This window comes from Danio aesculapii, chromosome 6, assembly GCF_903798145.1.
Source record: "Danio aesculapii chromosome 6, fDanAes4.1, whole genome shotgun sequence".
In the NCBI taxonomy this organism is placed as follows: Eukaryota; Metazoa; Chordata; class Actinopteri; order Cypriniformes; family Danionidae; genus Danio; species Danio aesculapii.
In genome coordinates, this window is record NC_079440.1 from 61,778,497 (window position 1) to 61,805,270 (window position 26,774).

General features: G+C 38.7%; 1 protein-coding gene across 1 annotated transcript in view; it reads right to left on the minus strand.

The window, feature by feature from the left end:
- Nucleotides 1-8,321: 8,321 nt before the first annotated feature.
- LOC130231204 (zinc finger E-box-binding homeobox 1-like) overlaps nt 8,322-26,774 on the minus strand; it is a 49,364-nt gene continuing 30,911 nt past the window's right edge. The window contains exons 7-8 of the mRNA XM_056460677.1: nt 14,603-14,786; nt 8,322-12,384 (exon numbers count right to left, since the gene is read on the minus strand). Coding sequence (XP_056316652.1) covers nt 12,080-12,384; nt 14,603-14,786 — 489 coding nt within the window. The 3' untranslated portion in view covers nt 8,322-12,079. The remainder of the gene's footprint in view (nt 12,385-14,602; nt 14,787-26,774) is intronic.

The following is a 26,774-nucleotide window of genomic DNA, read 5'->3' on the forward strand; positions in this document are numbered from 1 at the left end:
TGACTGAAATGATGAGGGGTTGTTTACACAAAAACACACCTTTCAGCCTGTAATATCTGTATTTCAGGACTAACACAATACAAGCAGAAAATCTGTGTTCTGACGAGACGCTTCAGATGGACTAAAAGATGGACATCATGTGCTCCATGTTAAACTTTCTGGTTTAGTTTATTGCTCAAGTTTGATCTATATTTATGAAGATCACACAGTAAAAGGGGAATTTTTGGATTAACAAGTTAAATAAAGTTAAACTTTTCAATCCAGATGGATGGGGCAACCATTACTGCATCCAAAATGGTAAAAAGCCTCGGAGTAACGATTGATGACCAACTAATCTTCTCTGAGCACATTTCTAGAACTGCTCGATCTTGCAGATTCGCACTCTACAACATCAGAAAGGTCCGACCCTTCCTATCTGAACATGCAGCTCAACTCATTGTTCAAGCTCTTGTCCTCTCCAAACTGGACTATTGCAACTCTCTGCTAGCCGGGCTTCCAGCTAACTCTATCAAACCTCTTCAGCTGCTTCAGAACGCAGCAGCACGAGTGGTCTTTGATGAACCCAAAAGAGCACATGTCACTCCGCTACTCACCCGTTTGCACTGGCTGCCAGTTGCTGCCTGCATCAAATTCAAAGCTCTGATGTTTGCTTACAAAGCCACCTCTGGCTTTGCTCCTTCGTATCTGCTCTCACTTCTGCAGATATATGTGTTCTCCAGAAACTTGCGTTCTGTGAATGAACGTCGCCTCGTTGTTCCATCCCAAAGAGGGAAGAAATCACTTTCCTGAACTCTCACATTCAATCTGCCCAGTTGGTGGAATGAACTCCCTAACTACATCAGAACAGCAGAGTCACTTGCTGTCTTCAAGAAACGACTAAAAACGCAACTGTTTAGTCTCCACTTTCCTTCCTAATCTGCAACTGCCTCTCTGGCTATACCACTAACTGTACTCTCTCTCTCTCTCTCTCTCTCTCTCTTAAAAAAAAAACCAACACATTACTAATGCTTTGCTTCTTAGACTTTACACACCTGAAACTTGTCTATAGCACTTGTTCACTGCTGCTCTTATAGTTATGTAAATTGCTTCCTTGTCCTCATTTGTAAGTCGCTTTGGATAAAAGCGTCTGCTAAATGACTAAATGTAAATAATAATAATAATAATAATAATAATAATAATAATAATAATAATAATAAAATCAGGATTTTTTGTTTTAATTGAATACTGAATTTTAATTAGATTTAAACAAGACTTTTTTAGGTTTTAGTGTTGTCTATATATCACAATAATGCATTTTATGTGAATAAATAACTGAACTAAAGATCAAAAGTAAATCAGCACACTGCCAGTTTCGCTCTCGAAAGTCTTTAATATCAATTACAATGTTTAGACCTACAGTGCATGGTCTTCATCAGGTGGGTCGAAACGTTGTGATTGATATTAAAGACTTTCGAGAGCTAAAGTGGCAGTGTGCTGATTTACTTTTGATGTTTTGCTACTGTGTTTATTCTTTGATCGAGCACCTGCCTTCGAGATTTTGTTGATGTACGCACATTTCTGTTTTTGGTTTGCCAAATAACTAAACTAAACCCTGCTAATATCTATTTAATATGTTTACTGTTCTATTTGAAAACATAATAAAGTAGACTCATATATAATATTTTAATTTACATTTCGTTTTAATTTTATTATAATATCAGCATAATTCAATTCACCTTTATTTGTATAGCGCTTTTACAATGTAGATTGTGTCAAAGCAGATGAACACAGAAGATTATAGTGAAACGAAACTGTGTCAGTTCAGTGTTCAGAGGTTAGTTTCACTTCAGTTCAGTGTAGGTATTTCAATGTATACCGCGGTTTGGAAGGTTTTTAAAACCGCCATTATTTTCTGTAATACCGTTCCTAAGGTATGTGTAGGATTTTTATTTACATTTTTTGTTGTTTTTTAGGATCTTCAGCAGAAAAAAATATCCAAAGATGCCGTTTTAAATTGTGAAGAAATCTCTGTTTAACAGCAGACGTCAATGATTTATTTGAATAATTTAGCCTGACATAAAATAAAAATATATTGAAAATAAATTATATATTTTTAAAATTAATATCATTATATATACAAAACTAAAATATATAGTGTTCATAGGGGAAAACTGTTTTGTTTTTTACCCAGACATTTAAAAAGAAGATATTTTAGAGCAGTGATCACAATACTGTGATACAGTGCAGCCGTGATATTTTTATCCAAGGTTATCGCACCGTCAGAATCTTATACCCATGCCCATGCCTACTTCAGTGTAGTTTAATTTTCATTGCTGAAAGTCCAAACACTGAAGGGTGATGCATTTTTGGATGACAGTAACTTAAATGCAATTATAACTATAAGAGTTTCTTTCCCTCATTTTAATATCAGCATAATCAGATTATGTACAAAAATGCACTTACAGTATAATTAATTAATTTGACCTTATTTTAATATCAGCATAAATGCAGTGCAATTCATCTTTTGTTTTGTTTGCATGAGTTTATTCAGTAACTTATAGAACTTATTGATCTTGGAATGCAAAACAACCCATAATGCTTTGCATGTTTGCGCCAGGAGAATGCTAAGAACTTCCGGTGGGCAGCTGATGCGTGTAAACCAGGGGTCACCAATCTCAGTCCCGGAGGGCCAGTGTGCCTGCAGAGTTTAGCTCCAACTTGCCTCAACACACCTGCCTGGGTGTTTCAAGAATACCTAGTAAGACCTTGATTAGCTTGTTCAGGTGTGTTTGATTAGAGTTGGAGCTAAAATCTGTAGGGCACCGGCCCTCCAGGAACAAGTTTGGTGACCCCTGGTGTAAACAATTACATTTGGACAGCTCTGAAACGATTAATCTATTTTACCTGCATTTCTCTTCTTTAAACTGATGCTGTTGTCGATCAGCGCCACCTGCTGGACTGATCATTTAAATAATGTGATCTAATAGGATGGAACACAACTGCTGTGAGGTATTTTCCTCTCTGTGTCAGACGGCATCCTCTGCTGTTTAAATGAAGCCTCATCATGGCTAAAGTCACCTGTCCTGTCCCACTGACACACTGATTTAATAACTGTGACAGTGAAAATAAAGTGACATTTTGAAATGACAGAAAAACCCAAACCGTGGTGAACACAACACACTGAATGAAACATAAACAGCTCACGATTAGAATGAACAGCAGATCAGCCAGCAGAGTATCAGTCACAGACTTTTATTGCTCATTTCTGTAAATTGCATGACTTACATACCTGTTAAGTTTCATGCCAGTAATCTGGTTTGCTCTATAATGCAGTAAAATATGGTGTGTGTGTGTGTATTGAAGAGCCGCTGAGCTAACAGCTGACAGGCCAGGCAAACACGCACACACACTGTATTTCTGACGGCAGACACGTGAACTAGGAGAACATTTTTCTTGCGTGCTTGTCTGACAGATTATAACGGCTTTAACACACACCTTTCAAAGTTGTGTGTCACAAAAACACTCAGTAATCCACTCAAAACGCTATTGAAACCCATTTTCTGAGCGCAAATTACCTGTTGTAAACGCTGTAAAAGGAAGTTCTTAGCATTCTACCGGAAGACGCTGGTCGCTATGTCGCCCTCCATGAAAAAGGTCCATATGCAATTATAACACACAGAGGCTCTTCTGAGTGCATATATCATTATTAAAGTGCTGAAGAGCATGCATTAAATGGGACCAAAGATCCCTTTAATAAGGTGTTTAAACCCAGTTGTGTGTCAGCAGTGTGTGAATATCTCCAGCCTCTATGGTGAACGTGAATTAATTCTATTTGTTATAATCAGACTTGATGAATGAAACACTTTGATTGACATTCTCCCTTTGTACGTGCCCATCATACCCCCCTTATTAGCATAAACAGCAGCCCTGAGTGAGAAGCAGCCGTCTGTCCATTAGCCATTAGAGTGTTTGAGCTGCTGAAGATAATGTCAGCATAGACTAAGAGGATTATAGATGTGGAGTTTTAGATGAACAGCGACAGGAGCGACATAGACTGACAGAAGCATGAAGCACACACTCACACTGAAGCACACATGCACACCTGACCAACACTGACAACACACACACTTTTACATCGGCCACTATGCTTATGCATATGCATCTGTAGCTCCGCCCTCTTCTAAAAAGAGCACATCTCATTTGAATTTAAAGATTAAAAACATTATCTGTGAGTTATTTTCAGCTTAAACAAGCACGACAGACTCTAGACACGTCAGAAACTTACTGTACATCTTGTAAAGGGGGTATAATAGCTCCCCTTTAATAAAGTGTTCAGATTTAAATCAGCACAGATTGGAGTCAGTGCACACACACACACACACACACACACACACGTCTACACTCACCTCATTTCAGAATGTCATATTGAGCAGTTCATCAGCCTGGAGGAGTGCAGGAGGTTTTCAGTCCAGTGTTTTCCTGTGGAGAGATTTACGAGCTGTGTGATGAAGCGTTATCATCTCCATCAGCGAGCCTGCATTGCTCATTAATATTGCGTTTCTCCTCATTTCACTGTGTGCTTTAGATTCAGTGTGCATGTAAAATGGAAAGCTCTGGTCACAATAGTGAGGGCTAATTGTCAAGCACTGCTTGGAAAACTTTATGAATCTTTTGCTTTGGTTTCAGAGCGAGTATGTGCACGTGACTTCAGTAAACAGGGCCTCGTTACGTCAGTATTGTTTGGAAAATGTAACGTGTGTCCACCAGGGGGCGATCTGTGCAACACCATAAAATCCACATTAATCACGTGGGTTCAGTTTTTACCCGATCTCAGATCATTTTTACAGGTTTTACAGTTTTTCTTGCTTGATTTGATCTGGTTAAAGAAACTAGGATCCACTCAGTTGATAAATCCCCCAATTTTGTGCAACAGTTAACATGATGGATGCCATTCAAAGAATCCAAACTGCATTGTTTTAGCTCTGGCAACCAAACAGAAACCATCTATTCCTAACTATTAGAAAGTTCAGTAGGCCTATGTAATCATTGAAGCACCCGTTTTCAGCTAATGGTATACTTCCGGTGAAAGCTTAATGTGACTATTTTTAATTTCTTACAGTTGATTTTACAGCATCAATGTTGTAATGTAATTAAAACCCTACTGAAAAAAAAAACTGCTTAAACCAGCCTAGGCTGGTTAGCTGGTTTTAGCTGGTTGACCAGCCTGGTTTTAGAGAGGTTTTGGCCGTTTCCAGGCTGGTTTCCAGCCATTTGCAGCCTGGTCTTAGCTGGTCAGGTTGGAAAATGACCAGTTAAAACCAGCTGTCCAGCTTAAACCAGGCTGGTCAAGCTGGTTTTAGTTGGATTTAGCTGGTTCTTTTCCACTTTTCTGATTTCACACTTAGCTGATGGTTGATAATAAAGCTTGTTTGGCATGCTGTTCCGGCAGAGAGCCTTGAGCTTATAAGATCCTCAAGCCCTGGGCTCCCTCCCGTTGTAGGGCGAGAGGAGAGTTTGAGCTCAGGTAGATCTGGATGACTCCCCTCTTGCTTATTTGTAGCTAAGTGTCGGAAATGGATGGCTGAGAAGAAGTGTACTCAGAGCTTGGCTATAAATATTTGGATTCATTGTTTAGGGTGCTTTTTTTTTAACTGTGGGAGAAAACTGGAGGACCTGGGGAAAACCCACGCAGGCACGGGGAGAACGAGCAAAACTCTGCACAGAAATGTCGCCTGGTTTGAAAGGGAATTAAATCACTGACCACCGTGTCACCCGTTTGAAAGGAGGGAAAGTAGGGTTGTTTCTTCAAGATGAAGATATTGGGGTAAGAAAACTCTGGTTATGTATAGTGAGTTAGAGAATTTATAGTGAATCGTCTGATAGGATAATTGGTCATGAGCTAATGCTGGAACAGCTGTGAACAATCATAAGCACGTGATCCTCTCCAAATTAACTTCACTTATTTCCACCCATAGAGGCCTGAAACTGGTCTCTGAATATCCCAATGCATGTGTTTTGCTCGTGTTTACACGGTCATAGAACAGATCTGATCTGTGTCTCATATGAGCAAACAATCTGAATTGGGTCACATTTAACTGGCAGTGTAAACGGGGTCTTGGATTTTTAAGTATAAAATGAGATGAAAGACCGTGTAACTGCTAGCGCTGTCAGGATCAGCAGGCAAGCGCAGAAACTCCATTGAAAATACTAGGGTAAAATAAAGTGTCTTATTTTAAAGACATGGCGAAGAAAAATGTAACAATGCAGAGCTTCTTGTCTGGTCTGAGACCCACTTCAGATCGTATATCTATCAGGCAATGAAGACAACAAATTTTTAATGAAATCAGACCTTAAACATGGCGATTTTACAATGGAAAGACAGGTCACTAGAAGCACTGAGGCTGGCTGACTGAAATTAAAAGTCTGTGGTCATATAGGCCATTAGCAATCCGTCTGCAAACCTTATAAAAAAAAGCTGCAGGTCTGTGTTTTTGTTTGCCTCATGGATGGAAGAGCTTAATAGTGGCTGTGTGTTATACTCTAACAGATTTGATTGTATTTTACATGTATTTTCTGTGGTCTTTTATACAGTATTTCAGTCTTCAGCCTCAGATTGAAAAAATGAACATCATGGAATCAATAAAACGGCATCAAAGCATTTCTTTTCTGGATCCAATTCCTCACAAAAAGGCAAATTTGACACTGACACTATAAAAAAGACAACAAACGACACTGGCAATAGGCTACAATGACATGCAATACTGCACGCAATGCATTTTAATCGGTGCACCTAACCCCTCACGGTGACGCCACTAGCTCCATTGAGTGCATTATGTCTGACAATGAATCTCTGAGAGATGTAATCTCAGCTTGCATCATAAAGGCTGTATCCAGATCCATATATATTTTGTTATCCATTGTGTAATGGTTGATTGAAAGAGCTCATATATTTTGCAAGTTGTGTTAAGGGCAGAATTTGCGTTTGTTGCATATTAGAAATGTTTTGGCACGAAAAACGCCAACCTGATTTTACCAAGTAGGACATGTTAGTGCATTAACATCTACAGTCTGTTGATCCTGGAACAGCATTCCAATCAGAATTAAGGGATGCGTTAACCATTTATTTTAGGCTTACGGTTAGGTTTATGCACTTCTACATGATTGTTATCAAACTATTATTCCCCTCTGATTTTAGGAATAATCTACAGTTATGATTGGGTTTAGGGGTAGGGAATATGTATGGACTAGATTTTACAACAAAAATGATGTTCCAGGATCAACATGCACTCACCGGCCACTTTATTAGGTACACCTCACTAGTACCGGGTTGGACCCCTTTTGCCTTCAGAACTGCTTTAATCCTTCATGTCAGAGATTCAACAAGCTACTGGAAATATTCCTCAGAGATTTTGCTCCATATTGACATGATAGCATCACGCAGTTGCTGCAGATTTGTCGGCTGCACATCCATGATGCCAATCTCCCTTCCACCACATCCCAAAGGTGCTCTATTGGATTGAGCTCTGGGGACTGTGGAGGCCATTTGAGTACAGTGAACTCATTGTCATGTTCAAGAAACCAGTCTGAGATGATTGGTGCTTTATGACATGGTGCGTTATCCTGCTGGAAGTAGCCATCAGAAGATGGAGACACTGTGGTTATAAAGGGATAGACATGGTCAGCAACAATACTCAGGTAGGCTGTGGCGTTGACACCATGCTCAATTGGTACTAATGGACCCAAAGTGTGCCAAGAAAATCTCCCCCACACCATTACACCACCACCACCAGCCTGAACCGCTGATACAAGGCAGGATGGATCCATGCTTTCATGTTGTTGAGGCCAAATTCTGCCCCGAGCATCCGAATGTGTCAGCAGAAATGGAGACTCATCAGACCAGGCAACGTTTCTCCAATCTTCTATTGTCCAGTTTTGGTGAGCCTGTGTGAATTGTAGCCTCAGTTTCCTGTTCTTAGCTGACAGGAGCGGCACCCGGTGTGGTCTTCTGCTGCTGTAGCCCATCCGCCTCAAGGTTGGACGTGTTGTGTGTTCAGAGATGCTCTTCTGCAGACCTCGGTTGTAACGAGTGCTTATTTGAGTTACTGTTGCCTTTCTATCAGCTGGAACCAGTCTGGCCATTCTCCTCTGACCTCTGGCATCAACAAGGCATTTGCGCCCACAGAACATTTTCAGGGAGCTCTGAAATTAACGACAAACTGTACAAACATTTACCACATCCCTTCATTTACCTCTAAAAAACCACTCCAAAAATACTACTGAAGGATAATGTTAATGTACAATAAATCCTCCAGCAACTGTATTTTTTTCCAAAATATGTACAGCTTTATTACAAAGGTTACATATGAACATATACAGGAGTATAAAATAACACTGGTGAAGATCTGAGACGAGTTGCTTAAGGAGGAAAGAAGTCGAGTAATAAATGACAGAAGGCACAATACAAGCACCGTTTTGAGTAGTTTTTGTTTAGTTAATTATTGCATATTTAATTAGCATATATTTGCATAACTGGCTGTATAAAGCTGCGTTCTGTGAGGTGGTTTCAGTGCAAAACTTTCCTCATTTCTCAGAAGGACACTTGTGGCTTGTATTTCACAATGAAGATTATTAATATCACTATTAGATGCAGATATTAGACTCCATCAGCTCTGAGTGCAAAATAAAAAGTAAACTTTAGATTTGAGCATTAAATGTCTGTGGTTATTGTCCAGTTTCTCCAGTTCACCGATGCTAAATCTGTGTTTAAACTGGCTGTGAGTTATAGTGCATGTATGAAACAATAATAAGAATTATTAAAAATAATTTTGATCCCAGACGAGGCCCCATTTAAAAAGAAAATTAAATTGATTAGAAAAGCAGACCTTGGGTGTGGATTATTTTCTAATAATTCAATGGTCTGGAGTGCATTATTCCACATACTACAATAGATGAACAAACCTGTCATTAATTAACCCTTGATTACGGCTGCAAGAAAATCAGGATTTTTAAATGGCTATTATATTGAAATATTTAATATTTATTATGTTTTATTTCTCCTGAGCACTTTTAATCTAGCACCGATTTTATGAAAAGATAACACTGAAAATATATACGGTTTAAATATACAAAAATACTATTTGTATTATGAAAATTAAACCTATTTTTAGAACCATTCATATTTTTGCATTGATATTTTCACTCATATACATTTATGATGCATAAAGTTTGTATGAAAGTGATGTGTAAAATGTTCAAATATCTATATTTATTAGTTAGTTAATCTCTTTTTAAAATGTTTTATTTAATAAAGACATTTTAATTTAGATTTTTTTAATCTAAATGTTCACATATTTTGGTTATTTTGATGCAGAATATGATTTAAATTTTAGAGCATTTAAGATAGAAAAACAATTATTGAATTAGTATGGTTATTTTATGGTGTGCATTAATGAGAATTTATTGTCAATGCAATAAAATCTTAATGGTCCTAAAAATGTCATATTTTTAATATAAAATATAATTTCTTATTTATTTTGTAGAACTTATTTTGACATGTTACTGGATTTCTCTTTGGCAAAACTTCTCTGATGTGCAAAGTTGGTTGAATACAGTCTGGAATAAAGAAAAGGGCACAACTGCTGTGTGTGTGTGTGTGTGTGCGCGTGTGTACATGTTTTTATGTCACAGTGGGGACTTAAAATTAAATACGAACAGACTCATGGGGATATGTCACCATGGGGACAAAATTTAAGGTCTCCATGGGCACTAATGCTTATAAATCATACAGAATTAGATCTTTTGAAAATGTAAACATGCAGATTGTTTCCTGTGAGGATTGGGTTTTCGTAAAGTTGGGGTAGAGGAGAGAATATACAGTCTATACTATATTAATTAAGTCTATGAAAAAAAAAACAATGGGATAGTAAATTATCCAGACGTGGACAAAATTGTTGGTACCCTTCCACTGAAGAAAGAAAAACTACACAGAAATTATTTAAAATAATGCTGAAAATAAACTAATGAATATCAGATATTGCTGCAGAGGTCTGCATTCCTGTGGGAAACAAAAAAAAAAACAGCGGAACAGGACTAAAACCAGCAGAAGTGGGAGTAAAACCCAGCAGGAGTAGTTGGTTGTGGGACTAAAACCCAGAGGAACCAGTCAGGTGTGGTCAGGTGTAGGACTAAAACCCGAGTGGTCAGGTGTGGGACTAAAACCCAGAGGGAGCGGTCAGGTGTGGAACTAAAACCCAGAGGGAGCGGTCAGGTGTGGGACTAAAACCCAGAGGGAGCGGTCAGGTGTGGGACTAAAACCCAGAGAGAGTGGTCAGGTGTGGAACTAAAACCCAGAGGGAGCTGTCAGGTGTGGGACTAAAACCCAGAGGGAACGGTCAGGTGTGGGACTAAAACCCAGAGGAACCAGTCAGGTGTGGTCAGGTGTAGGACTAAAACCCGAGTGGTGAGGTGTGGTACTAAAACCCAAAGGGAGCTGTCAGGTGTGGGACTAAAACCCAGAGGGAGCGGTCAGGTGTGGAACTAAAACCCAGAGGGAGCGGTCAGGTGTGGGACTAAAACCCAGAGGGAGCGGTCAGGTGTGGGACTAAAACCCAGAGGGAGTGGTCAGGTGTGGAACTAAAACCCAGAGGGAGCTGTCAGGTGTGGGACTAAAACCCAGAGGGAACGGTCAGGTGTGGGACTAAAACCCAGAGGAACCAGTCAGGTGTGGTCAGGTGTAGGACTAAAACCCGAGTGGTGAGGTGTGGTACTAAAACCCAAAGGGAGCTGTCAGGTGTGGGACTAAAACCAAGTGAGTGTGGGACTAAAACCCAGAGGGAGCTGTCAGGTGTGGGACTAAAACACGAGCAGTCAGGTATGAGACTAAAACCAAGTGGGTGTGGGACTAAAACCCAGAGGGAGCGGTCAGGTGTGGGACTAAAACCCAGAGGGAGCTGTCAGGTGTGGGACTAAAACACGAGCAGTCAGGTATGAGACTAAAACCAAGTGGGTGTGGGACTAAAACCCAGAGGGAGCAGTCAGGTGTGGGATTAAAACCCTGAGGGAGAGGTCAGGTGTGGGAATAAAACCCAGAGGGAGCAGTCAGGTGTGGGACTAAAACCCAGAGGGAGCGGTCAGGTGTGGGAATAAAACCCAGGGGGAGCGGTCAGGTGTGGGACTAAAACCCACAGGGAGCGGTCAGGTGTGGGACTAAAACCCAGAGGGAGCGGTCAGGTGTGGGACTAAAACCCAGAGGGAGCTGTCAGGTGTGGGACTAAAACCCTGAGGGAGAGGTCAGGTGTGGGACTAAAACCCAGAGGGAGCGGTCAGGTGTGGGACTAAAACCCAGAGGGAGCGGTCAGGTCTGGGAACCAGGAACGGGCAGAAGTGAAACAAAAAATTACCAGAAATGGGACTAAAACTCACCGGGAGCAGATCTAAAATCTAGAGGAAGCGGTTAGATGTGGGAATAAAACCAAGCAGGAGTGGAAAGGACTAAAACCCGAGTGGTGAGGTGTGGTACTAAAACCCAAAGGGAGCTGTCAGGTGTGGGACTAAAACCAAGTGAGTGTGGGACTAAAACCCAGAGGGAGCTGTCAGGTGTGGGACTAAAACCCAGAGAGAGTTGTCGGGTGTGGGACTAAAACACGGGCAGTCAGGTATGAGACTAAAACCAAGTGGGTGTGGGACTAAAACCCAGAGGGAGCTGTCAGGTGTGGGACTAAAACCCAGAGGGAGCTGTCAGGTGTGGGACTAAAACACGAGCAGTCAGGTATGAGACTAAAACCAAGTGGGTGTGGGACTAAAACCCAGAGGGAGCGGTCAGGTGTGGGACTAAAACCCAGAGGGAGCTGTCAGGTGTGGGACTAAAACCCAGCAGGAGCGGGCAGAAGTGAAACAAAAAATTATGGGAAATGGGACTAAAACTCACCGGGAGCAGATGTAAAATCTAGAGGAAGCGGTTAGGTGTGGGAATAAAACCAAGCAGGAGTGGAAAGATGTGGAACTAAAAATCAGTGGAAATGAGACTAAAACCCACAGGCCTGAACAAAACTGAAGGGTACCAATAATTTACCACACATCTGTAAATGTGTGAGTGTGTGTGTCAGTGGTCAGTGTTTTCCTCCTCCTCCTCCTCTTCTTCCTCCAGGCTGGAGTCGGTCAGGAATGCTCCTCCTCGGTCTCCTGCGGAGCCCTGCGGCTCCGGCTCTGGCTCTGGGTCACCGTCCGGGCTGCAGAAAGCATAGCGGTGGTTCATGTGCTGTGAGTACGAGCCCGAGTGAGAGAAGCGTTTGCCGCATTTATCACACTGATAAGGTTTTTCTCCCGAGTGCAAACGACTGTGTTCAATGAGATGATGCTTGTGTTTGAAGGCCTTCTTGCAGATCTGACACTCGTGAGGTCTCTTTCCTACAGCAGAAACACACACACACACACACACACACACACACACAGACAGAATTTTTAAGTATGTTTTTAATACAACCCCAAATCAGAAAAAATTGGACAGTACAACACTATCTCATGGCAATTCGTAACTTTTTGATTTAGTGGCTAATTCGTATGAATTCGTACGATCTAATTTGTACGATTTAGTACGATTTGCTCATCCCCCAATGACGGTTGGGTTTAGGGGTGTGGTTAGGTGCCACGCCTCCTTTTTAAAATCGTACAATTTCGTACGACTGAACTCTATACTATATTAATTAAGTCTATGAAAAAAAAAACCCAATGGGATAGTAAATTATCCAGACGTGGACAAAATTGTTGGTACCCTTCCACTGAAGAAAGAAAAACTACACAGAAATTATTTAAAAATAATGCTGAAAATAAACTAATGAATATCAGATATTGCTGCAGAGGTCTGCATTCAAAAAACAGCAGAACAGGACTAAAACCGGCAGAAGTGGGAGTAAAACCCAGCAGGAGTAGTTGGTTGTGGGACTAAAATCCAGAGGAACCAGTCAGGTGTGGTCAGGTGTAGGACTAAAACCCGAGTGGTCAGGTGTGGTAGTAAAACCCAGAGGGAGCGGTCAGGTGTGGGACTAAAACTAAGTGAGTGTGGGACTAAAACCCAGAGGGAGTTGTCGAGTGTGGGACTAAAACACGAGCAGTCAGGTATGAGACTAAACGTAAATTACTTACGTTTTCTCGTAAGATCAGGCTGGACAGTATGGAAAACACAAATGAAAAAAGATAGAAGTGTGTTTTGAAATTGACTTTGACTTGTATTTGATTGCAGACAATACAGCAAACATTATTTAATTTGTTCCTCATGGTTTGTTTTTTAAATAAACATATATGCCAATTAGGTTCTTGCAACACATTTAAAAAAAGTAGGAACAGTAAAGCATTTACCCTTTTGTAAAGCTACTGTTCTTTTTCACCACACTTAAAGATGTTTAGGGACTAAAGACAGCGAGTTATGAAGTGTTTCATCTTTAATTTTGGCCCATTTCCCTATTTCCCCATTGTACCCAAGTCTTAAGGTGGGCAACAGTCTTTGTTGTCATATTTTGTGCTTCAAAATCCGCCATGCATTCTCTATTGGAGACAACTCGGGACTGCAGGCAGGCCAGTCAAGTTCCTGCATCCGCTTCCTCCGCAGCAGGAATCTGTAATGTGTGCAGAATGTGGTTTAGCATTGTCTTGTTGAAATATGCATGGGCGTCCCTGGAGAAGAAGGCAGCATATTGTGCTCCAACATCTCTCTGTGCTGTTCAGCAATAATGGTCCATCACAGAAGGGCAAGTTACCTTTGCTAAGGGCACTTGACCATGACAGACCCTGGCTTTTGGACTTGTTGCTGGTAACAGTCTGGATGATCCTTTTATTTGGTCTGGAGCACCACGTCCAAAAAAAAAAATACTGATTCATCTGACCACAGTATATGTTTCCATGGTGTGATGGTCAGTCCCAGATGCCTCCGAGTCCAGAGAAGTCGATGCTGCTTCTGGACACTGTTAACATAGGGCTGCCTTTTAGCACAGTACAGTTTTCACTGGCGTATTGTGGTACTTAAAGGTTTGCCGCAGTAGTCCCGAGCTCAAGTGCTGATCTGGCCTACAGATGAATGAGGATTCTTGATGCAGCACCCCCTGAGGGATCGGAGATCACGGTTGTTAAGCTTAGGCTTGTGCCTTTGTCCTTTATGCAGTGAAATTCCTCCAGATTCTTCAATATTTAATGATGTTCTGCACTGTTGAAAGTGAAATATCCAAATGTTTTCCTCTCTTTCTCTGAAGAACATTGTGTTTAAACATTTCAATCATTTTCTCAGGTATTTGTTGGCAAACTGGTGATCCTCGGCCCATCTTTGCTCCTAAAGGACTAGACCTTTCTTGAATGCTGCTTTTGTACCAAATCATAATCACAATCCTCTGTTGACATCACCTGTTCGCATCACATCATTATTACACCAGTTTACCTGAATACTGCCCTAAACTGCTCCTGGCCCAACTGTTTCTGGAGTGTCTGAATGACAGGAGAGGATGAGTATTTACAAATGAAATGAAGTTGACCAGACAAAACATCCAATATTGTGTGTTCATATTGTCTGCAATCAAATACAAGTCAGAATGCTGACAGAGAATGTGTTGATGTTTTCAGCATGTGTGTGTGATGTTACCTGTGTGCTCATATTTATGCCTCAGTAATGAGCTGCTCTTCTGGAAGGTTTTGTCGCAGATGTCGCAGGCGTACAGGCCTTCATCTGTCTTCTTCAGCCTCTTTCTGCCCGCAGAGATTTCAGGATCCATCCCATCATCCATCAGAGAGAGGAGATCCAGAGCACCACGACCCAGAGCCTCAGTCTACACAACACAACACACAACACAACAACACATCACATCAACACACAACACAACACAACACACATCTCATCATCCATCAGAGAGAGGAGATCCAGAGCACCACGACCCAGAGCCTCAGTCTACACAACACAACAACACATCACATCACATCACCACACAACACACATCCCATCATCCATCAGAGAGAGGAGATCCAGAGCACCACGACCCAGAGCCTCAGTCTACACAGCACAACATACAACACAACAACACATCACATCAACACACAACACAACACAACACACATCCCATCATCCATCAGAGAGAGGAGATCCAGAGCACCACGATCCAGAGCCTCAGTTTACACAACACAACACACAACACAACACACATCCCATCATCCATCAGAGAGCGGTGATCCAGAGCACCACAACCCAGAGCTTCAGTCTACACAACACAACACAACTCAACACAACAACACATCACATCAACACACAATACAACATAACACAGATCCCATCATCCATCAGAGAGAGGAGATCCAGAGCACTATGATCCAGAGCCTCAGTCTACACAACACAACACAACACATCAACACACAACACAACACACATCTCATCATCCATCAGAGAGAGAGGAGATCCTTAGCACCACAACCCAGAGGTTCAGTCAACACAACACAACACAACAACACATCAACAAACAACACAACATAACACAAAACACATCCCATCATCCATGAAAGAGAGGAGATCCAGAGCACCACGATATAGAGCTTCAGTCTACACAACACAACATATCAACACAACACAACACAAATCCCATCATCCATCAGAGATAGGAGATCCAGAGCACCATGACCTAGAGCCTCTGTCAACACAACACAACACAACACAACACAACACAACACAACACAACACAACACAACATCCATTAGAGACTGTAGATCCAGAACACTGCGACTCAGATCTTCAGTCTACAAACACAACAAAACACAACACAACACAACAACACACATCAACAAACAGTACACATCCGTCTGAGAGAGCAGATCCAAAGCACCGTGACCCTGAGCCTCAGTCTACACAACACAACATAACAACACAACACAACACAACACAAAATAGCACAACATAACAACACACAACCATCACAGGCAGAAGATTCAGAGCGCAGCAACCCTGAGCCTCAGTCTACACAACAAAACACACAACACATCAACACACATCTCATCATCCATCAGAGAGAGGAGATCCAGAGCACCATGAACCTGAGCCTCAGTCTACACAACACAACACAACACATCATATCAACACAACACAACACAAAACAACACAACACATCACCACACAACACAACACAACACAACACAACACAACACACATCTCATTATCCATCAGAGAGAGGAGATCCAGAGCACCATGACCCAGAGCCTCAGTCTACACAGCACAACACACAACACAACACAACACATCAACACACAACACAACACAACACAACACAACACAACACAACACAACAAAACACATCTCATCATCCATCAGAGAGAGATCCAGAGCACCATGACCCAGAGCCTCAGTCTACACAACACAACACACAACACAACACAACACATCAACACACAACACAACACACATCCCATCATCCATCAGAGAGAGGAGATCCAGAGCACCACAACCCAGAGCTTCAGTCTACACAACACAACACAACAACACATCACATCAACACACAACACAACACACATCCCATAATCCATCAGAGAGAGGAGATCCAGAGCACCATGACCCAGAGCCTCAGTCTACACAGCACAACACACAACACAACAACACATCAACACACAACACAACACAACACAACACAACAAAACACATCTCATCATCCATCAGAGAGAGATCCAGAGCACCATGACCCAGAGCCTCAGTCTACACAACACAACACACAACACAACAACACATCAACACACAACACAACAACACATCCCATAATCCATCAGAGAGAGGAGATCCAGAGCACCACGACACAGAGCCTCAGTCTACACAACACAACACAACACAACACAACACAACACAACACATCACCACACAACACAACACTGCTGTTTATTTTAATTGCACATAAAGACATTGTGACTGATGCTTCTGAATAATAAGTATAGAGTGTGTGTGTGTGTGTGTGTGTGTGTGTGTGTGTGTGTGTGTGTGTGTGTGTTTCCTAACGTATGCCCCATTTTCACTAATACATTTTCGTTTTAAAGTGCATAAGTTTTGCTACGATTACACCATCCGTCCACACTACGCTGGAGTTTTTGAGTGCTGAAAACTGTAAACGCTGACGAGGCCGTTTTCATTCTAAATCGCTGCTGCCCCGTCTCAGTGTGGATGAAGAAAAACGGGTCTTTTCCTCAATATTAAGTAGCCTAGGCACAGTTCAGTCCTGCATCCTCTCCTTGTAAGTTCAGACTTTTCAAGTTTGATATGGAAAACAAACTCCCGAGGACACGTCAGGTAAATCTTCAAAGGGAACAGTGTACTGTATAACCTCATTCACTTCACCCTGGCTATGCCGTTTCACAAATGTGCAGAATCAGTGTACGCGGTTACATTAATTAATATGTTAACTTATCTTTGAGCTCAGCCCAAACACGTTACCTGAGAACAAGTAATACACTGTAAACCCTAATGTTGTCTTTAATTAAGTAAAGTTGACTGAACATAACTTAACATTTTGCATTTTGGTCCTATCACTTATAAATATGAGTTAATTTAACTTATGTACCATGAAAATGCATAAACTTAAGATTTCAGTGTAGTGAGCTCAAAATCATAATTAATTCTTTGAAAAAAACAGGTCATTTTCACAAATGTAGTCTTGACTGTAAAATACTAATATGTGCAACCATTTAAGTGCAAGGTCTTTTTTATAATCAGAAAACAAATGGCTTCAGGTATAATTATTCATCATAATGTGAATAAATGGCTACTTATTTTTTGTTTAAAATTCATCTAAACATTTTTTCATAGTATATTATTACACACACGCATGCACACACATACACACACACACATACACATACACACACACACACATACACACACACACACACATATATATATATATATATACATATATATATATATATATATATATATATATATATATATATATATATATATATATATATATATATATATATATATATATATATATATATATATATATATATATATATATATATATATTGTAACAGAATGAAATGTCTGTCACTTGTTTTGTTATCCATGGAATAATGAAAATAAAAATGCTGTTCTAATGGAACACCGGGCACTAGAGGGCGCTGGTCAGACACCTGGACACCTGCGTTCTTCCTGATGGTCACGTGACCTTCACGCGTTTTAAATGGAAAAATATTTAAACATTACAGCATTCATACAACGATTTATTGTTTTTCCCCTTTTCAAAATATATACTCTGCATAAAAACATTATAAATATAATAGCACAATATAAATAAAACAGATTTTAATAAGAATTTCAGCAAACAAACACCCTTAATGTGTTTATTCCTTTATTAAGATGTCCATGGTGATGTTTATTTTTACAGTTTCATTTAGGGAAACTCCTGAGGTAAATAAGTGATATCTCTGAACTTTAATAATAAACCTAAATAAATTGCTGCGCTCCAGTAAAAATAATTTCTGGGACATCTAGAGCGAGATCGGTGCTCAAGTCTGCATCCTCGATATCAAGAACACATCCGGGAAGTTTCACGCGTCCTCCATTCTTGCGGTCTTGAGTATTGGAACTGAACTTTGGCAGTTGATGACGACGTTACACGAGAACACGAGCTTACAATTACATTACATATTTGGAATTACCAATAAAATTAAACAACAGCTGTCTCATAGGTTTTGTTTCTAAACGTTCTAATCAAATAAAATTGTCATATTTTCAGGTTGCCCAAACTTGTGCACAAGCACATTCGAAATGAAAGAGATCACGACATCAACCTCATTTATGGCTGTTCTACTACCAGTACTAAGTTTGGTGAACTGAACAATTTAAGTCTACAAAACCAGCAAGTTCGCAGTATGCTATCCATCTCTGATGCAGAAAAGCTAGTTTATTAGCTTTTTATGACCTCTATGCTGGATAACTGTAATGCTCTGTTCGCTGGCTGTCCAGCACCCTCTATTAACAAACTTCAGCTGGTACAAAATGCAGCTGCCAGAGTTCTTACCAGGTCTAGAAAATTTGATCACATCACCCCAATTTTATCCTCCTTACACTGGCTGCCTGTTAAGTTTCGTATTGAATTTAAAATATTGCTTCTTACATATAAAGCTTTAAATAATCTAGCTCCTGTTTATCTAACCAATCTTCTGTCTCGCTACAATCCAACTCGCTCTTTAAGGTCTCAAAACTCAGGGCTTCTGGTAGTACCTAGAATAGCAAAGTCGAGTAAAGGAGGTCGAGCCTTCTCATTTATGGCTCCTAAACTCTGGAATAGCCTTCCTGATAACGTCCGAGGCCCAGACACACTCTCCCAATTCAAAACTAGATTAAAGACCTATCTGTTTAGTAAAGCATACACTCAATGCACCACTTAGAGGTATGATTCATGAATGTGCTCCACGTAGGTTTCTGCATCTTGTTCATATACACTATGAACAGCAGCTACGCTAATTATTCTCTTTATTCTCCATTTCCACCTGGGGATACTCTTCCCGAGGCCCTCAGACTATGCAGCGCCACTGATTCGATCCAAGACCAGCGACAAGATGATCCCAAGGTTTCCATAATCCTGGACCAGGCCGAATCCTGAGCAGCTACTGTGGTGGTCATGGGAGAGTGGAGAGCATGAGACTGATTCCTGTGACGCTCCAGATACAGACAAGTCTTCGCTGAGGCCAGCTTCCAGCCTCCGGCGCCTTGACTGCAGCTCTGCACAAGACGTTTGGCCAGCGGAGAAATTAAAATGGTCGTGCCCAACTGAGCCTGGTTTCTCTCCAGGTTTTTTTCTTCACTTTTGTCAATTAGTGAAGTTTTTTCCCTCTCCGCTGTCGCCACTGGCTTGCATGGTTCAGGATCTGTAGAGCTGCGCATCGTTGGATTTGCTCTTCAGTGTTTGGACTCTCAGTAGTGATTATTAAACCACACTGAACTGAGCTAAACTGAACTGAACTTAAACACTACAAACTGAACTACACTGTTCCTATTTACTGTGATCTTCTATGTGAAGCTGCTTTGACACAATCTACATTGTATAAGCGCTATACAAATAAAGGTGAATTGAATTGAATTGTTAAATAAACTTAAATATGCAAGTTTTGGGAGACTCCATTACTCATTTAAATTGAGGCAACACGTTTACTCAATTAATTTAGTTCAGTCAGCTTATTAGGGTTTCCAGTGTAGGTTCAAAAGACCAAAGTCAGGGAATATGTCGCTAGATATAGACAACAAGATGAATTGAATATCACGTTTAACAAAAAATTATAATCAGTGAGGAGCAGTCAAATGTCAACAGGGGCTCAGATCGCGCTAAGGACAACTAAGCCACAAGAATAACTAAACCAGCACACGCACACACACACACACACACACACACACACACTGGCCTTTGAATGCAGTGTGGGGAATTTCCCTCCGTTGCATCTTTGTGTACCAGAGGAAACACACATCAGGACCTGCCAACAGCAGCGCTCCTGCACACTCTATACCTGACTGTGCGTGTGTGTGTGTGTGTGTGTTGATAGAGTGTGTGTGCGCGTATGTATGTGTGTGTGTGTGTGTAGGAGACAAAGAGTGAGTGTGTGTGTGTCTGTTTTAGAGTGTGAGTGTGTGTGTGTGTGTGTTCAGCCTTTTAGTCCCCATAAAGGAAAATAAAAATAAAAAATACTGCTCACACTTCACAATATGGTGTTATTAATTAATGTATTGACTAACATGAACTAATAATGAACAATACTCATACAGCATGTTTAAAATAGTTCAGCATTTACATTTCATTTACAAACATTCTCCGCATTATTAACATCTACAGTTGTGTTAGTTAACATTAATTAACACACTGTGAGTTACCATCAACTAACAATAAACAACTGTACGTTCATTTCCTAATATAAACAAGATGAATACTGTAATAAATCTATTGTTCATTGTTTGTTCATGTTGATAATACATTAATTAATACAAATTTGGGACAGAAACGCTCAGCATTTATCTGAAGGTGTAAACATTCAATGTGTTTTTCTGCGAGCTGCAGGTTTAGTTCGAGGGATGGAAAATATCATGTGGTCAGTATAAAAACAATAGTAGTGTATGGAAAGTCCCCACAACTCACAGAAAGCCAATATGAGTGAGTGAAGCGAAGGTTTCGTACGGTTCCTTTATGACTGAGAGTGTAAAATCAGTCTTTCTCAATCTAATATCAGCGACTTCCTTCCTGAGCAGCACAATCTTCAAACACTATTTCACAATTAAGCTATAAATAAACTACACAGAATTCACTGCAATTATGCCAGCTAGAACTCAATTTAAGTAGTGTTATATGCATATATATATATATATATATATATATATATATATATATATATATATATATATATATATATATATATATATATATATATTTATATGCACTGTGAGTTAATAATGAATGACTGTATTTCATTTCCTAAAATAAACAAGGATGAATAGTGTTATAAACGTATTGATTGTTAATACATACATGAATTAATACAACCTTATTGTAAAGTAAATTACAGAAATGTATTCTAAATATGAATGACTAAAATAAGGGAATAATTTCATTTTAATGCAAACCTGTATTCTAAATATGCACATTAAAATCTAAAGCAATATATAAATATATACTCCAGGATGCTTAACAGTAATATATTAGTGCATATACATTAGATTAGTCAGTAGCAAAGAAAAAAACTGATGAACTAATCTAACAAAACTACTGAAAAATTACTGCACCAACATTTGAAATGCCAAGCAGCCTTTTTTATACACACTAAACTGAGTAATAATTTGCATAAATTGTGAAAATGGTGCATGAAATATTTGTATTCTATAGATAGCTGCTGAGAGTTGCATTTTAATATACAGTGCTCTGCATAAAGGAGGACAGCCTAGTTTAAAATTAATATCTTCCTCCATTTCTCAGTGAATATGGGTCAAATATATTGGTGCATTTAAACAAAACAGATTTATTTATTCAAATATACTTTTAGTCAATGAACATCTTTAGAAATGGAAAGATCTATCTTTAGAAAGATAAAACAATTAAATTCATGCAAGACATTGCGATAAAATAGCGTTTTATATAGTTTTTGTTTCCTTTTTTAATTTAAATATATTTTTTTAAATTAATTTTATTTATTATTATATTAAGATAAACATTTGAGCTACGAATTTTTAGATTGTTATTGTTATTGTTATTGTTACTGCACCAAAATAAATGCTGTAGGAAAATATTAAGTACAATTTTAGGTATCATTTTATTTTACCGCATTATGTTGAATTTAAGTTATGTTGCATCTACATGCCAACTCATTATCATTACATTATAAGTAGACTGCTAGGTTAGGGTTTGGGTTAGGGTTAGTGTAAGTTGACATGTACTTGTTTAGTCAGTTTAATGTCTGTTGAAGGAGCAGTATCAGCAGATATTAAGCAGACAGTCTACTAATACTCAAATGAGAATTAATTTGCATGTAATTTCAATGCAACTTTTAGTCAACAAAATGTGCAATAGGGACCATCAAAATAAAGTCTTACGCCATATTAACATGAAGAAGAAACATGCACATAATTTAATTTCAATTTTGTAGTTACATATATATATATATATATATGTATGTAGTTACATATATATAGTGCAATAACTTGTATTCATTTAAATGTATTTTCTTTATGTTTCTAAAGATGTTCAGTAACCAAACTCTTATTTTAATGCATATAAATCTGTTTTATTTAAATGCACCAACAATATATTGTTTATATTTACTGAGAAACTCATAAAAATATTCATTTTCAATAGAAGGTGTGCTTCTTTATGATGAGCACTGTGTATAATATATATAATTCATACATAATATGTGCATGTAATGTAGATATTTGTACATAATGATATATACTACATTTTTTAGGGCTCATTTTTGTTAGTTTTGAGACAGTATGCATACAATAAAACATTAAAACAGATCATATAAATACAGAGCTCAGCATATATAAGTACACCCCTCACAAATCTCTCTTTTAAGTTCATATTTTCTATAGGAAGCTTTACAATATTATATTTGTGCATATATATTATATTAGTCAGTACTGAAGACAAATCTGGAGCTCATCTAACAAAATACTTTACAATAACAATCTAAAAATTAGTAGCTCAAATGTTTATGTTAATATAATAATAAATAAAATTAATTTAAAAATATATATATAAATTAAAAAAGGAAACAAAAACTATATAAAACGCTTTTTTTTGCAATGTCTTGCATGAATTTAACTGTTTTATCTTTCCATTTCTAAAGATGTTCACTGACTAAAAGTATATTTGAATAAATAAATCTGTGTTGTTTAAATGCACCAATATATATGACCCATATTCACTGAGAAATGGAGGAAGATATTAATTTTCAAACTGGGCTGTCCTCCATTATGCAGAGCACTGTATATTAAAATGCAACTCTCAGCAGCTATCTATAGAATACAAATATTTCATGCACCATTTTCACAATTTATGCAAATTATTACTCAGTTTAGTGTGTATAAAAAAGGCTGCTTGGCATTTCAAACAAAGGACAGGTCCATCAACGTGTTCTCCACAAACTTCCTGTTTCGACAGGAAATATATCTACACAGGACAGGAAACTGACATGGGTGTTGCTGCTGCTGCTTTAGATTTTAATGTACATATTTAGAATATAGATTTACATTAAAATGATGTCTTTTATTAGATGTTGTCATTAATAATTTGTAATTGTTTTGTAAACAAATAAGTTTGTATTAATTAATTAACAAACAATAAACAGTACATTTATTATTATTAACAGTATTTATTCATCTTTGTTTATATTAGCAAATGAAAATGCAGTCATTTGTTCTTAGTTCACAGTGTATTAATTAATGTTAACAAACACATGCAGGTTTGCATTATTATAATATGTAAAATCCCTGTTTAGAGTCTTATGATAGGCTTTTGCTCTGCTCTACACATCAAATTTTTGTCTTTATTTGTATATTATTTGTCAGTTTCTTTTAAAATATTGTTTTAAGTTGTCTATATTTTGGTTTCTACTTATTTTATTTATTTTCTCTGTCATTTTTTCTTTTTGACTATGTCAGGAGAAATTAATTTACAGATTTACGTCTGGAGTTAGATGTCTGTTTTTATATAGACGTTGTCATTTTGTTTGTGTGTCGATTAATTAATTTTAATAATGCATTAGTAAATGATGAACTATGATTAATAAGTGCTGTACAAGTTATTAGTTCATTAGTAAGCAAATACATGAACTAATAAAACATTATTATAAAGCAGGGGTCACCAATCTCGGTCCTGGAGGGCCGGTGTCCCTGCAGGGTTTAGCTCCAACTTGCCTCAACACACCTGCTTGATTGTTTCTAGAATACCTAGTAAGACCTTGATTAGCTTGTTCAGGTGTGTTTGATTAGAGTTGGAGCTAAAATCTGCAGGACACCGGCCCTCCAGGAACAAGTTTGGTGACCCCTGTATAAAGTGTTTCCCCTTTTTTGAACATTTAGTGGATATTGTTATAGCAATAAATTAATAATAAATTTATTAATTAAAATTTTCCTAATTGTCCTTCAGCTTAGTGTCTTTATTCATTAGGTGTCAACACAGCGGAATGAACCGCCAACTATTCCAGCATATGTTTTAAACAGCGGATGGCCTTCCACCTGCAACCCGGTACTGGGAAACACCCATACACACTCATTCACACATTTAGTTCATCAATTCCCCCACATGTGTTTGGACTGTGGGGGAAACCGGAGCACCTGGAGGAAACCCACACCAACACGAGGAGAACATGCAAACTCCACATAGAAACGCCAACTGACCCAGCGACCTTCTTGCTGTGAGGTGACAGTGCTAACTATAAATTGCTGTAATTGCATTTTGCTATACTTAATATTACATTTATTACTCATATAAGATGTTATTTTGTCAGTTATATTTTATTACACACATTAAGAACATTATACTTAGTTTATTTTATTAAGCATACTATAAAATAAATATATATACACAGTGCTCAGCATAAATGAGCACACAGTTTTTATCCATTTCTCAGTTAATATACACTATATATGTATTTAAACAAAACAGTATTATTAAACTGTTATCTTCATTAAAATAAGAGTTTGCTCACCGAACATCTTTAGGAGTAGAAAGATAATCATTTAAATTAAAACAAGTTATTGCAAAAACTACAACATTTAAACTAAATTTGATATATTTTATGTTTATCTTTTCTGTTTATTAAAATAGTATTTAATATTTTCCCCCACCATATTAATTTGGTTCAGTAATTCAGTCATTTTTGTTAGATTAGTTCATCAGTTTGCGCAGATATATTACTGTAAAGCATCCTGGACAAAATATATATTAGTGTTGTCACCATACTGGAATTCAGTACCAATCGATAACGACATTTAAAAAAGGTCCATTTCCCGCTAACATTTGATCGCTGTTGAGTGCATTCTTATCGGCGCTGATTTGCTATTGTGTTCATGTGCTCAACAGAAATGACTGTGATTGGCCGTGAAGGTCATCAGTTCACCGAACTCACCGCTGTTTACTGAGTGTAAACACAGATACAGGGACACTGGAGCATTTTAAAGCTGTGATTCATCAGCAGATCGCTCATACGTCAGCTCATAAACGGACCAGCTAATCTTCGTGGCTTTAAAACACTTTCACTATCTGTGAGCACGTAAACATGATGGCAAATCAGCGCTGTTAACATTGTTTTTAAGATTTAGTATTGATTGGTACCGAATTCCCGTATCATGGCCACACTAATATATATATATATATATATATATCAGTGCTTCCCACACCTAGACTTTACTTGGGTGGGCCGCCCAGGTATATTAACAACCACCCAAGTATATTTGGTGACATTTATTCACTTTCTTTTAGGCTTAGTCCCTTTATTAATCAGGGGTCACCACAGCGGAATGAATCACCAACTATTCCAGCATATGTTTTACCCAGCGGATGCCCTTCCAGCTGCAACCCAGTACTGGGAAACACCCATAAACACTCATTCACACACATACACTACGGACAATTTAGCTTACCCAGTTCACCTGTACCGCATGCCTTTGGACTGTGGGGGAAACCGGAGCACCCGGAGGAAATCCACGCGAACATGAGGAGAACATGCAAACTCCACACAGAAACACCAACTGACCCAGCCGAGGCTTGAGCCAGCGAGCTTCTGGCTGTGAGGCGAACATACTACCCACTGCGCCACCTAGTGGAAAATCTCCTTTCGCCCTACACGTTTCCTCTTGTTGTGTGCGCGAGAACTCTCACGTGCTCTGCTGAGACCTACAGAGCCGCACCTTCTTGGGACTTTAAAATGCATCCATCCGGGGTTTCTAAATCTCCTAAAATGTCCGGGATTCGGCTTTTAGATTCACTTACGCCTTGTCATTTTTATTTTAAGCCAGACTTTTACTTGGCTTCGCAGCTGACAGCGTGTGCACAGCCGAAAGACTGAGAGAAACATTATATAATTAATTCTTTGATCTAAACGACTCTGATAAACTTTTCTATTTACTCAGAGAGGATGAAGTTTCAACTAAACTGCCTGCAAAATGTTTGTACACCGTCAGAAATGCTTAATTAACTCATTTGCCTTATTTAAAAAGTATTTATTATGTAATTATTATACTTTTTAGCGTACAATACTATAATATAATAAGTGTTTTTATTCCTATATGTAATTTATTTCTCATTTGC